Source organism: Capricornis sumatraensis, chromosome 2 (genome assembly GCF_032405125.1).
Source record: "Capricornis sumatraensis isolate serow.1 chromosome 2, serow.2, whole genome shotgun sequence".
Taxonomy (NCBI): domain Eukaryota; kingdom Metazoa; phylum Chordata; class Mammalia; order Artiodactyla; family Bovidae; genus Capricornis; species Capricornis sumatraensis.
The window spans coordinates 158,611,291-158,625,551 of record NC_091070.1 but is presented as its reverse complement, the minus strand read 5'-3'; the positions used below and the strand labels follow the sequence as shown (position 1 = coordinate 158,625,551).

Sequence of the window (14,261 nt, the reverse complement as noted above, 5' to 3'; positions counted from 1 at the left end):
GATTATCCTTTTCTAATAGCTCTGGGTCTCAACTTGACTCTCAACCTGACATTCTTTCTTTCCTTTAACCTTTCAGCTCTCAGGGTGGTTAACTGCTTCCTACTGTTGATAGGCTCTGAGTTTACCCAACATCATTTAGTGAATGACTTAACCCTGACCACACTTCTATAATTAGTCTCTTCAAAATTCCAGCTGAGTATTCCATCTACTTCAAAACAGGACTCTAGTACATTTTACTAGGTTGGTACTTTAAATTTATATTTGACTTCCTCTCTGAGCCCTAGCCCCAAATATCTAATTGCTCACTTACCACCTCTGCTTGAATGTCAGAACCTCTCCCACAAAATTTGGGCCCCCTTCAACATTTGCTTTTTTAGTGATGGGTACTACAATGCATTGAATTAGAAACTTGAACAAGTTAGAAATTTAGAAGTTATCCTTGACATCTCCCTTCCTCCTGCACTGTCCATAATCAAGCATTGAAGTCACATTAAAGCTATTTCTTAAATACTGCCTAAATCCATCCATTTCTTTCCATTTCCACTTCATCAGTCTAGTACAAACCATGCATATATATAGCCTGGAATATTGCAGTAAATAGTCTTTTTAGTCTTCTGCATCTACTCCTGCCCCTTCCCATCCATTTTTCACACTGGAGCCATAATAATATTCCCCCTACATTTAATATTCAATGGGATCCCACTGTCTAGATAATGCTCAGTATCCCTGATAATTCTTTCATGATCCACCATGATGCTGCTCTTGCTAACCTCAACAGCACCAAACCGTTATCATTCTACACTTTGCTCACTAAACTTTAGCCACAACTGACCTTCTTCCTCTTCGTCTTCAATCATACTGTTCTTCCTAGCATTGTATATGCTATTGTTTCTGCCTAGAATATTTCTTTTCTGCTTTCTCCACTCCCCATTATGATTCCCAATTTACTCCTGCTTATAGTTCAATGTCATCTCTCTCTCCCTATACCTTTATATAAAACCACTTTCCTGAGGTATAGTTGACATAAATTTCAAAATCTAGAGCCTGATAAATTGACATAAAGAATACATCTGTGAAAAAGTACATTAAAATGAAGGTAACATATCTACCACTTCCAAAATGTTCCCCCCTCTCCCTCTGTAAGTCATCCTCACACACACTTTGCTCTCCAGGAAAACAATGACTTGCTTTCTGTCTCTACAGATTAGTTTCCAGGGTCTAGAATTTTATATAGGTGGCAGTATACATATGTCCTCTTTGCTGTGCCTTTTTCCCCATTCAGAATAATTATTTTGAGATATATTCATATTGTTCAGTTCAGTTCAGTCGTTCAGTCGTGTCCAACTCTTTGTGACCCCATGAATCACAGCACACCAGGCCTCCCTGTCCATCACCAAATCCCGGAGTTCGCTCAGACTCACGTCCCTTGAGTCAGTGATGCCATCCAGCCATCTCATCCTCTGTCGTCCCCTTCTCCTCCTGCCCCCAATCCCTCCCAGCATCAAAGTCTTTTCCAATGAGTCAACTCTTCACATAAGGTGGCCAAAGTACTGGAGTTTCCTTCCAAAGAAATCCCAGGGTTGATCTCCTTCAGAATGGACTGGTTGTATCTCCTTGCAGTCCACGGGACTCTCCAGAGTCTTCTCCAACACCACAGTTCAAAAGCATCAGTTCTTCGGTGCTCAGCCTTCTTCACAGTCCAACTCTCACATCCATACATGACTACTGGAAAAACCATAGCCTTGACTAGACGGACCTTAGTTGGCAAAGTAATGTCTCTGCTTTTGAATATGCTATATAAGTTGGTCATAACTTTTCTTCCAAGGAGTAAGTGTCTTTTAATTTCATGGCTGCAGTCACCATCTGCAGCGATTTTGGAGCCCCCTAAAATAAAGTCTGACACTGTTTCCACTGTTTCCCCATCTATTTCCCATGAAGTGATGGGACCGGATGCCATGATTTTCATTTTCTGAATGTTGAGCTTTAAGGCAACTTTTTCACTCTCCTCTTTCACTTTCATCAAGAGGCTTTTTAGTTCCTTTTCACTTTCTGCCATAATTGCTCATTCTTTTATTGCAGAATAATATTTCATTATATATATGTACCACAATTTGTTTAGCCATTTACCTTTTGATGGACACATGGATTGTTTCCAATTCGGGGCTATTGCAAAGAAAACTGCAACAAATATTCATGTGCAAGTTTTTGTGTGGACATATGCTTTTATTTCTCTAGGCAAGTTCAGAATGGCTGGTTCATAAGCCAGGTGTACCTTTAAAATTTTAAGATAAGGCCAGTGTATTGGATAATTGACATCTTAATAGTATTGAGTCCTTTGATTTGTGAATATAGTGTATACATCATTTATTTGAGTCTTCTTTAATTTCTGTCAGCAATGTCATACAGTTTTCAGTATCAAGTTGCATATTTTAGCGGGGTCAGATTATCCGATTTTAACTACAGTAAATATTGTTTTTTAAATGTCAATTTCCGATTGCTCAGGAATACAGTATATAGAAATACATTTCATTTTCGCATATTGATATTGCACCCTGCAGCCTTGCTAAATTAATATTTTTTTGTAGATTCTGAAGGATTTTCTATATAGATGATAATGTCATCTGTGAATAAAGACAGTTTTATTTCTTTCAGTCCAATCTGGTGGCTCTTCCTTTTTCTTTTACTGACTAGAAACACTGACAGTGCTGAATGTCTCATGTAAATGTAAGAGAATAATAAACATATCTGAATACTTCTTGGAGAAGTATTCAAATAATAATAGAAACAAATTCAGAAGATTCTACAAGAAATACTGAAAGTAACAGTGACTGAATAGTTGCATTTACTACTCTGTTAGAAAAGAAACAAAGGATATAGAGAAGTAAATACATGAGGATTAAGTCAAAATTCAACCTTATATTTAAAAAATGATGAACGGAAAGGATGGCTTATGGAAACAAAAGGGCATGAGAGCAAATAAAATATTTGTTTTGTTAGAGGGAAGATACAATTAGTGACATATTAAAAAAATAACTAGAGCTAAATAAATACACATCTGGTTCTTAAATTCAGGGCAACTTCTACCAGAACACCAGCTGAAAGAGAATAAGTAACATTTAAACCAGCAGAAGAGAATTCAATCAATACAATGAAAATTAGAAAATAAGAAAAAGAGAAACAAATGCCCCAAAAGATAGTATAGGACAGAGAAACTAAGAACAAAGATGGCAAAATATTCTTAATAGAGGAACTTAGACACAGTCTCTCTAAGACTAATAGTAGGATGTAATAGGATTTCTGCTATTATTAGCAGTGGTAGAATGTCTACTATTACTGCTACATTTTCAAATAGTAGTGGGAGTCCCTATCAGCCTGTGTTGAAAGAAGAAAAAATAATTGAGTTTAAGAGTTAAAGTTGCCAGTGTTTGAAAATATTACCACCTAAAGCCCCAATAGGATCACAATAGCAAATTATTAGAAATAAAAAATCCAATTGTATAGAATATAGTGTAAATCAGTAAAGGAAAGATATGTCCATCTGAATGCAGAGTTTCCAGAGTAGCAAGGAGAGATAAGAAAGCCTTCCTAAGTGATCAATGCAAAGAAATAGAGGAAAACAATAGAATGGGAAAGACTAGAGATCTCTTCAAGAAAATCAGAGATACCAAGGGAACATTTCATGCAAAGATGGGCACAATAAAGGACAGAAATAGTATGGACCTAACAGAAACAGAAAAAATTAAAAAGAGGTGGCAAGAATACATAGAAGAACTATATAAAAAAGATCTTAATGACCCAGATAACCATGATAGTGTGATCACTCACTCTGCTAGAGCCAGACATCCTGGAGTGGGAAGTCAAGTGGGCCTTAGGAAGCATCACTATGAACAAAGCTTGTGGAGGTGATGAAATTCCATCTAAGCTATTTTAAATCCTAAAATGATGATGCTGTGAAAGTGGTGTACTCAATATGCCAGCAAATTTGGAAAACTCAGCAGTGGCCACAGGACTGGAAAAGGTCAGTTTTCATTCCAATCCCAAAGAAAGGCAATGCCAAAGAATATTCAAACTACTGCACAATTGCACTAAACTCACACATTAGCAAGGTAATGCTCAAAATTCTCCAAGTTAGGCTTCAACAGTATGTGAACTGCAACTTGCAGATGTTCAAGCTGGATTTAGAAAAGTCAGAGGAACCAGAGATCAAATTGCCAATATATGTTGGATCATAGAAAAAGCAAGGGAGTTCCAGAAAAACATCTGCTTCATTGGCTATGCCAAAGGCTTTCACTGTGTGGGTCACAACAAACTGTGGAAAATTCTGAAAGAGATGAGAATAGCGGGCCACCTTACTGGCCTCCTGAGAAACCTGTATGCAGGTCAGGAAGCAACAGTTAAAAACCAGACATGGAACAAAAGACAAGTACCAAATTGGGAAAGGAGTATATTGGGATACAAGGTATACAAGACTGTATATTGTCATCTTGCTTATTTAACTTTTATGCATAGTACATTATGTGAAATGCCAGGCTGGATGAAGCATAAGCTGGAATCAAGATTGCCGGGAGAAATATCAATAACCTCAGATATGCAGATGACACTACCCTTCTGGCAGAAAGTGAAGAGGAAGTAAAGAGCCTGTTGATGAAAGTGAAAGAGAAGAGTGAAAAAGTTGGCTTAAAACTCAAGTTTCAAAAAATGAAGATCATGGCATCTGGTCCCATCACTTCATGGCAAATAGATGGGGAAACAATCAAAACAGTGACAGACTTTATTTTCTTGGGCTTCAAAACTGCTACAGATGGTGAGTGCGGCCATGAAATTAAAAGACACTTGCTCCTTGGAAGAAAAGCTATGACAAACCTAGATAGCAAATTAAAAAGCAGAAACATTACTTTACTGACAAAGGTCCATCTAGTCAAAGCTATGGTTTTTCCAGTGGTTATGTATGGATGTGAGAGTTGGACTACAAACAAAGCTGAGTGCAGAAGAACTGATGCTTTTGAACTGTGGTATTGGAGAAGACTCTTGAGAGTCCCTTGGACTGTAAGGAGATCCAACTAGTCCATCCTAAAGGAAATTAGTCCTGATTATTCATTGGACGGACTGATACTGAAGCTGAAACTCCAATACTTTGGCCACCTGATGTGAAGAATTGACTCATTTGAAAAGACCCTGATGCTGGGAAAGATTGAGGGCAAGACAAGAAGGGGATGACAGATGATGAGATGGTTGGATGGCATCACCGACTCAATGGACATGATTTGAGTAAGCTCTGGGAGTTAGTGGTGGACAGGGAAGCCTGGCATGCTGCAGTCCATGGGGTTGCAAAGAGTTGGACATGACTGAGCGACTGAACTGAACTGAACTTAGAGCTAAATAAGGGCACTAGGTGGAGAAAGAGTAGAACTCTAGGACAAGGGATAGGGATATCTGACCAGACATGGGCAAGACCAACAGACATGGGCAAGACCAAGAACTGTGAACCTTCAGTCCCTCTTAGTCTTCCTTGCTTGTGGAGATAGCCACCCTGCTCAAGCATCTGGAAGCACAATTAACAGGCTGAAGGACTGGCAATTTGAAGCCTTGACTCATCTGTGGCCTACAGTCAATGAGGTTGAAGTGCTATAACTTCCTGGCTGCTGCTGCTAAGTCACTTCAGTCATGTCCGAGTAAAGAGTAACTTCGCAGTGGAGATGCCTGAGGAACATGAATGCCAAGGCAGGTGACCAAAGTCAATATCGAGATGATGGCACGTCGATAATATTATGTTTGACTTGAGGTGACGACAATGGCACTTAGTCTCTGTAGCATATGGTCTGCCATCCAACAGACCATGTCTGTGGGGTGTGACCCCATAGACAGCAGCCCACCAGGCCTCCCTGTCCCTAGGATTCTCCAGGCAAGAACACTGGAGTGGGTTGCCATTTCCTTCTCCAATGCATGGAAGTGAAAAGTGAAAGGGAAGTCACTCAGTCATGTCTGACTCTTTGCAACTCCATGGACTGCAGCCTACCAGGCTCCTCTGTCCATGGGATTTTCCAGGCAAGAGTACTGGAGTGGGGTGCCATCGCCTTCTCCCTAGCATACTGCATAGGAAGGGTCCAAAGGCTCAGGAAGATAGAAATGTGGAAATGTATTTATCATGTGCGATCTGATCAATCACCCTCTAACGATGACCCCTGAAAGGGATCAAAGGACATTCTTTACCAAGGTGTTAAGAAATCTCAGTATACGTTTCCCTTATTTAAATAGGGGCCTTCTGTGGTGGCTTAGAGGGTAAAGCATCTGACTGCAATGTGGGAGACCTCAGTTCGATCCCTGGGTTGGGAAGATCCCGTGGAGAAGGAAATGGCAACGCACTCCAGTATTCATGCCTGGAGAATCCCATGGATGGAGGAGCCTGGTAGGCTATAGTCCACGGGGTTGCAAAGAGCTGGACATGACTGAGCGACTTCACTTTGCTTCACTTCACTTCACTGGACTCTGAGTGGCAGAGTCTAGGTGACAGGGCTTTACTAACAGAGAAAAGGTAGAAGCAGTCATGACAATAAGCCACAGGATGGAGCAGAACCAGATGTTCTGGCCACAGAGATCTGTGGTGATTGTTAGTTGATCAAAGAGCCAAGAAATTAAACATACAATATGCCAATATACTGATATATGGGTAGGTCTGCATAATCCTAATTTAAGTCACTATACTTGGGATTCAGAGAAGGCGATGGCACCCCACTCCAGTACTCTTGCCTGGAAAATCCCATGGGCAGAGGAGACTGGAAGGCTGCAGTCCATGGGGTCGCTACGAGTTGGACACGACTGAGCGACTTCACTTTCACTTTTCACTTTCACGCATTGGAGAAGGAAATGGCAACCCACTCCAGCGTTCTTGCCTGGAGAATCCCAGGGACGGAGGAGCCTGGTGGGCTGCTGTCTATGGGGTCACACAGAGTCGGACACGACTGAAGCGACTTAGCAGCAGCAGCAGCAGCATACTTGGGACTTAGGACCTCTCACTAAGTTCCCAGTCTCAAGCCAGTTCCTAGACCAGAACCTTTTGACTGAAGGGGAGGCAGGTTCTCTTTGAAGAAGAACCTGCAATGTGGTCATAGGTGTACACAGCGACTCTTGCCCTAAGCCATCTTCAGAGGGACTTGTGTTCATTTACCAGGTGACTGAACACTGGGAAAAGGGAAAGTCTCAACCTTTCTGGGGCTGTTAGATATGGTACTTGAACTGATAATAAACCTTGGAAATCCAAAATATCGTCATGGCACTCTGGTCAGAGTGGAAAGTTTATGAAGGCTAAGTGATAAATAGTGATAAATGCAGTTTTGGCCTGATATCTTTTCCAAGTAGTTTCAGGAGAGTTATGAGCCCAGTTGTCATTTTTGTATTTTTTTTCTCCAATCTCAGAGAATAGTGAAAATTCCTAACTCATAAAGTAAAGGCTACTGTAGTAGAAAGGGAAGAGACACATGGAAGCCTTTGCTTCCCACCCCTTCCTATCTCTTCCTACCCCTTTCCCCACAGTAGTATACCTAAGTTAACAGCACATCCGTGCAGAAAACTGTGCACATTAACCACCATGTCCCTGTGGAAAATTGTAAATACTATTGCCAAAAGATGCAGGAGCAGTGATTCTACAATATTTTACATCCATTTAACTCAACTGTTTGATGCAAACACCAGATAACTCCAACACTTAAACTTACAAAATTAATTGTGTGTTGATTGCAGTCACCACTGCAGTTTCTGAATGGTGTCTTTACTAAACAGGATAGCCATTAGCAACAGCAGTTACTGGCCTAGTGAAATACTTCTTATCAATGTAAAGATAATCAGAAGCGGTTTGCTTGCTTTCACAAGGCAGAGAGAGCTGTATCCCTTCAATGCCTTATCTCAGTGTTATGTCAGCTCAGTTTCCTCTAATAAAACAGACCAGTGGGATAGCTTAACAGTCTTGGTAGCTCACAAAATATCATGCAGGTCCATTAAACTGAGGACACTGTGCAACGTGGACCGAATAAGTGCCCTAAAGATATGCTGGAAAAGTGAAAGTTGCTCAGTCATGTCTGACTCTTTGCAACCCCATGGACTATATGGTCCATGGAATTCTCTAGGCCAGAATACTGGAGTGGGCAGCCTTTATCTTCTCCAGGGGATCTTTCCAACCCAGGGATCAAACCCAAGTCTCCTGCATGGCAGGCGGATTTTTTACCAGCTGAGCCACAAGGGAAGCCCAAAGATATGTCAGAGGATAGAAGTAAAAAGTTCACGACACTTGGTAGATGGAAGAAGTTCCTAGGTTTGGGGGTATATCAGGATTCCCTCTCTAAGAGGCAAGTACTTTGCATTGCTCAAAACAATAAAAGAGGCATGATGCTTGGTGAACCTCTCCAGACTTTGGAGTCCATTTATACCACCTTTGGGTATGCTGTTACAACCCACTTACTCACTTTATTGTGGCAAAATATATATAGCATATATTTACCATTTTAACCAGTTTTAGATATATAGTCCAGAGGCATTCAGTACATTCACACTGGTGTGTAACCATCACCATCATCCATCTGCAGAACCTTTTCTGTTGCCAAAATGAAACTCTGTACCCATTAAACTTCTCCATTTCTTTCTCCTCCCAGTCCTTCCATTCTACTTTCTATGAATTTGACCACTTTAGGTACCTTATATAAATGGAATCGTATAATATCTTTACATTTGTGTCTGGCTTAGGATAATGTCTTCAAGGTTTATCCATGTTGTAGAATGTGTCAGAACTTCCTTCCTTTTTAAGACAATAATATTCCACTGTATTAATATGTATATAACACACTTATCTGTTTCACTGTTGACATTCATGTGGGGTTGTTTGCATCTATTGATGACTGTGAGTAGAGTAGTGCTATTATGAACACTGGGAAAATTTCTGTTCAAGTTTCTGCTTTCAGTTCTTTGGGGTATACACCCAGGGGAGGAACTGTTGGATCATATGGTAATCCAATGTTTAATTTTTCAGGACCTGCCATACTGTTTTCCACAGTGGCTACATCATTTTACATTCCTATTAGCAGTGCACAAGGGTTCCAATTTCTTTACAAACTTACCAACAATTTTCTTATTTTATAATTTTCTTTCTTTTTTTGTGGGGGGTGGGTAGGTAATAGCTATCTTAGTGGGAGTAATTTGTTGTTGTTCTTGTTGTTTAGTTGCTAAGTCATGTCTGAGTCTTTGAGCTCCCATGGACTATAGCCCACCAGGCTCCTCTGTCCATGGGATTTCCCAAGCAGGAATCCTGGAGTGGGTTGCCATTTCCTCCTCCAGGGGATCTTCCCAACCCAGAGGTCAAACTCACGTCTCCTGTACTAGCAGGTGCTTTCTTTACCGCTGAGCCACCAGGGAAGCCCAAAGTGGTGTCTAATAGTGGTTTTGATTTGCATTGTCCCTAATGATTAGTGATGCTGAGCACCTTTCCTTGTGATCACAGGTCATTTGTGTATCTTATTTGAAGAAATATACATTCAAGTCCTTTGCCAACTTGCTAGTTTTTGTGGGCCCTGAGGAAAAGTCTCTGCAGCAGATTCAAGATGCCATGTAAACACCTTGTTATTTGAATGTATGACTGAGCAGATCCAATAATATGAGAAGGGTCTGTAGCTGATAGAGATGCTATATGCACCCTTTGATAATCCCAATAAGAGAATCAGAGCTTATACCCATAAGGCTTTGTAGGTGAGTCATGCCTTCTTTGCCAAATGTAATCTCCCATTTGGAAAGGAGTTCTGGATTTTGTCTAGTTGAAACTGAATTATCAAATAACTATGTGTCCTGAACTGCTCATTTTGATAGAGTGATATCTGATACACTGAATCATAAAACTGCTGTGTACAGCAGCATTCACATCTAAATAGAAATAGTATTGGGCCCTAGTAGTCCAAAAATCACAAATGAAATTTGCAATCATGCAACCGAGACGTCCATGGTGCTTGTTCTACTGCTTTACCACTGCTCCTTCAGCCTTCTCAGAGAATTCTCTTAACCCGTTAGTAAGGGAGAAGAAAGCTCCAGCCTGTTTCATAGGTAAATCTGCACTGAATTTCACCACCATTTACAAGGGATTGCTGCTGCATTGAACTGTGAAAGACATCACTGAAAGAAACTCTTCCCAGTGGGCAGAGCTTGGGCAAACCCATATATATGGGCAATCCATATAGCCATGCTTGGTGTTTGTAACCAAAGAAGCCCTGTCAATATGCTCTGGAGTTCTAACTGGGTTTTGCAATAGCCCTGAGTGTGGCCTCAGCATCTGCCTTTCAGTCCCCTTCATTCTGGTCTATCCTATATTGAGCTAGTGATGTGGTTTCATGCCTTAGCCTTCACCCACACTGTCAATAAAAGCAGTGTACCAGATTCTAGAATATAACTTAGAATTAAAATGAAATTACTATCTTATTTGCATCGATTGTTTTCTGTATTAGCTTTCTCTCAGTCATTATATTACTGTCCTTGAAGTACTATCCTATTGAAGAAGGATGTAATTAGAAAATATCTGTTTTCATTCTAGAAACTAGCAGCAGATAATAGTCACGTGCCATATTGCTGTTTTTATGCAAGAGAAAATGGTTCATATTTTCTAAGTCCAAATCAGTGTATTCATTCCATTTCCCAATTTTCAATCCTTTGCAGGGGGACCTGCAGGTGTCACATATTGCCAGAAAGAAGTTTTGACAATGAAGTATGAAGTGACCTGATATAAAAAGTAATGGATGACTTTGACCTGTCACTAGTGTCTGATAAATATCTTATATGCTGAATATCTGAAATTCCTATTAAGCACATATACATAAGATACTGATCTGTATTATCCATATCTGGAATAAGTGTCTGGGTTACTGGTATTTTAGTTAGAAAACAAATGAGTTCCTCTTCCTGTAATTAAATCAATCTATTTGCTATTATTAGTATTTACAACTCAGTTATTAGCCTTATAGATTACTGGGCACATCCACATACATACCAAATCCATGATTAAACTTGTGTTCACAGCAAAATATATGACATATTTTGAAATGTGGTTTTCCTTGTTTCAACCCTCAAAATCTCATTCAAAGCAATAAAATAAGATTCATTATAACATTTTTAGGTAAAACTTAAACAGAGACTCAGACCAACTCTTAAGCTTTTGATATTGTATTTTTTAAAATCCACAACCTCATTTTAAGACTATTACATGGTGAGCCTAGAATGTAGCGTCTAAATGAAGGCCCAGGGCATGAGCTCCCTTTAAGACTGAGATCTCAGATCAAAGTCCTCTTTTAACGAGACTGATGTTAACGGCAGAAGTTTATAAAGTACATATTTTAATTAAAAACATCAGCTTGACTTTCAAAGTTTTCTAGGCCTTAACCTGATGCTCTGATGTTCAGATACACTGTCTCCAAAACAAATATAAACCAAGCTAAGCCTCCTTAAAAATATTCACCTTTCCAGATAGAATCTGGCTAGATATTTATTTCTTAAATAGTTAAATTTGCTGGTTATAATTGAATAGATTTTTTTTAAACAAATGATATAATTCATTACAGTGAAAGAAGAATATTAATTTGGGTTTGGTTTTGGTACAGTGCCACAGTTCATATGAATAAACAACTAGGACAGATTTATTTAAGAAAAGAAAAACAGATTAATATATAACCATATCCAAATAGTAGAAAAGTAAAAGGATAAATTTTACTGGGTTTACTGGATTACTGAAATATGTGATTAATTATTCTCATATTTCAAGTGGAAGCACAACATGGGATAACAATAAATATCCAGATTATAATGACCTTAGGAAGGAAAAAGGGAAAATGGATAAATGAAGACAAAAGTATCATTTTAAGTTTCTGATCAAATAAATAAGATAGAAATTTGCATAAAAATAAGAATATATCATTGCTCATTGCATCACCAATGGATGAACACAGAGAAAATATTGACATAATTCTTATAAAATAGTGTGGCTATAAAAGTAAAGGGAAAATGATTTTGGCAGAGCTTACCTTGAGTTATTGCTAAGCCTGAAATGTTCCAAAGGTGGCTTAAGACATTTGATGAACTCAAAACAGTCAGCTTGTATAGCCTTTAAAACATTACTTCTTTATGGTTCCTATTTACTAGTTTTTATATGTACTAAGAATGATATAAATTATTAATAATATGGGTTGTTATATATAAAATATCAACAGAATGTACTCATTGACCTTCCCTGAAAATCATAAACACAATTTCAAAATAATTATTATAGCAATGATTGGCTTAATCAGAGCGAATGTCAAAGCTAAGAAAGACAGCCAAAATATCTATGATCTTGTAAAGAGAAACTTATGCATAAGAAATAAAGTGCAAAGAACATTCAATCTACTCACAGGAAGTCCGTGTTTTCCTGGTAGCCCAATTTTTCCAGGGTTTCCTGAAATGCCTTCTGCTCCATGGTATCCTTGCATGCCTTTTGGCCCAGGTAGTCCTGGAAGTCCCTTGATAATTAAAAAGTACTTGGATTATAGAGAGATGCTACACAGATATTTAAATGACAAATACTTTTATACTTATTAAGATAGGGGGTTACATTTTTAATACCCTGTCCCCGGACAAATTTTCCTATTTCCTGTATTCCTTAATAATTTACTATTTGGATACAACAGATCAGTCAACTGTACCCTAAACAAAATGCCAAGCTAATCAGCAATTTACTTGGTACCCTTTTCTGCTTTAGTGTACTTTTCTAGTAATTCTTGTTGTGTCAGCCCATGGTTTATCCAGCTGTGGAGAAAAGATCAGCCATGTGCACCTGTCAGCATAGAATACAGGCTGACACTCATCATCTCTAAAACTTCATACTGTATTTTTCCCCAAGAAATAAATTATGTCTCTTTAATTGCCGCTTTGAATTAGATAAATATACGACTGAATAAAGGTCTGAACATTTTTGTTTCTATTCTTGAGGAACAAGATTTAATCTACAGGGATCTCTGATCTCAATGTGCTTATAATTTATATTCACTTCTTTACTTTTCTTGAACCAACACAGGCCACTCAAATCAGGCCCTTGGCTAGGGGAGACCAGCAGGAAGCCTTTGCTAATAAGCTAGTCAACACATACTTGCCTGGCCAAAGAGGAAATGAATGGCTAAGGTAAAATTAAACTTTGTTTTATGATGAAAGGATTTGAAGTTGGTTTTTTTTTTCCTAAGATTTTCTGTTCTATTTCCCAGGAAAATGAGAGGTAGAGTTCTCTCACTAAAATCCAGGTCATGTCCTTTTAATCATGCTTGGAAATCTCTGACCTTTGTCACCATTCATTTAGTCAAGACTCCAAGTTCCCTGTTTTTCAGTGGCTCATCATCAGACAGTAGTAGCATGAATTCACAGACAGGTCTCCATACACTGGAAAATAACATCCTTCAACTGCAGTGACTTCTATTTCAACACCAAGCTTGGTTTTGAGCTAATGGTCATATTTTGTTCCCTCTGTGTTCCAGCACGGGTTTAAACATTTTTTAAAGACAATGATTTATCCAACACTTGTCATAATTGGCTCCAAACTATTCTGCTTGCTAAAGTTGCCAATTCTATTTAGAAAAATAATAAAGATGAAGACAGCCTGTTACTTACAGGAATCCCAGGTTTCCCAGGAGGACCAGGAGCTCCTTTTTTCCCTTTAGGACCCTAAAAATGTGAAGCACTGCTGTCAATTGATTGCAATAAACAGAAGGCATAGAAAAGAACTCTAAGACCTGGATGCTACAAGCAAGTCCTTACACTCACTAGTTGGTTATCATTGGGACTGCCATTTAACTTTCCTGGGAGTCATTTTTTTCATGTGTAAATGAGATAATTTGACTAGATAAACGAATTTCCACCTGGCCTCCACAAAGAACTATCCTTGGTGGCTCAGGATGGTAAAGAATCTGCCTGCAATGCAGGAGACCCGGATTTGATCCCTGGGTCAGGAAGATCCCCTGGAGAAGGAAATGGCACCTCACTCCAGTATTCTTGCCTGGAAAATTCCATAGACGGAGGAGCTTGGTGGTCTACAGTCCATGGTGTTGCAGAGTCAGACATGACTAAGCAATTAACTGTCAAAGATTTATAAAAAGTGAAAGTGAAGTCACTTAGTCGTGTCCAACTCTTTGCGACTCCATGGACTGTAGCCCACCAGGCTCCTCTGTTCAAAGAATTTTCCAGGCAAGAATACTGGAGGGGGTTGCCATTTCCTTCTC

At 39.1% G+C, this 14,261-nt stretch overlaps 1 protein-coding gene across 1 annotated transcript in view; it reads right to left on the bottom strand.

Annotated features, from left to right (window-relative positions):
- The window catches only part of COL24A1 (collagen type XXIV alpha 1 chain), a 378,135-nt gene that overhangs the window by 53,410 nt on the left and 310,464 nt on the right, over positions 1–14,261 (bottom strand). Inside the window, exons 45-46 of the mRNA XM_068961180.1 lie at positions 13,654–13,707; positions 12,408–12,515 (exon numbers count right to left, since the gene is read on the bottom strand). Coding sequence (XP_068817281.1) covers positions 12,408–12,515; positions 13,654–13,707 — 162 coding nt within the window. The remainder of the gene's footprint in view (positions 1–12,407; positions 12,516–13,653; positions 13,708–14,261) is intronic.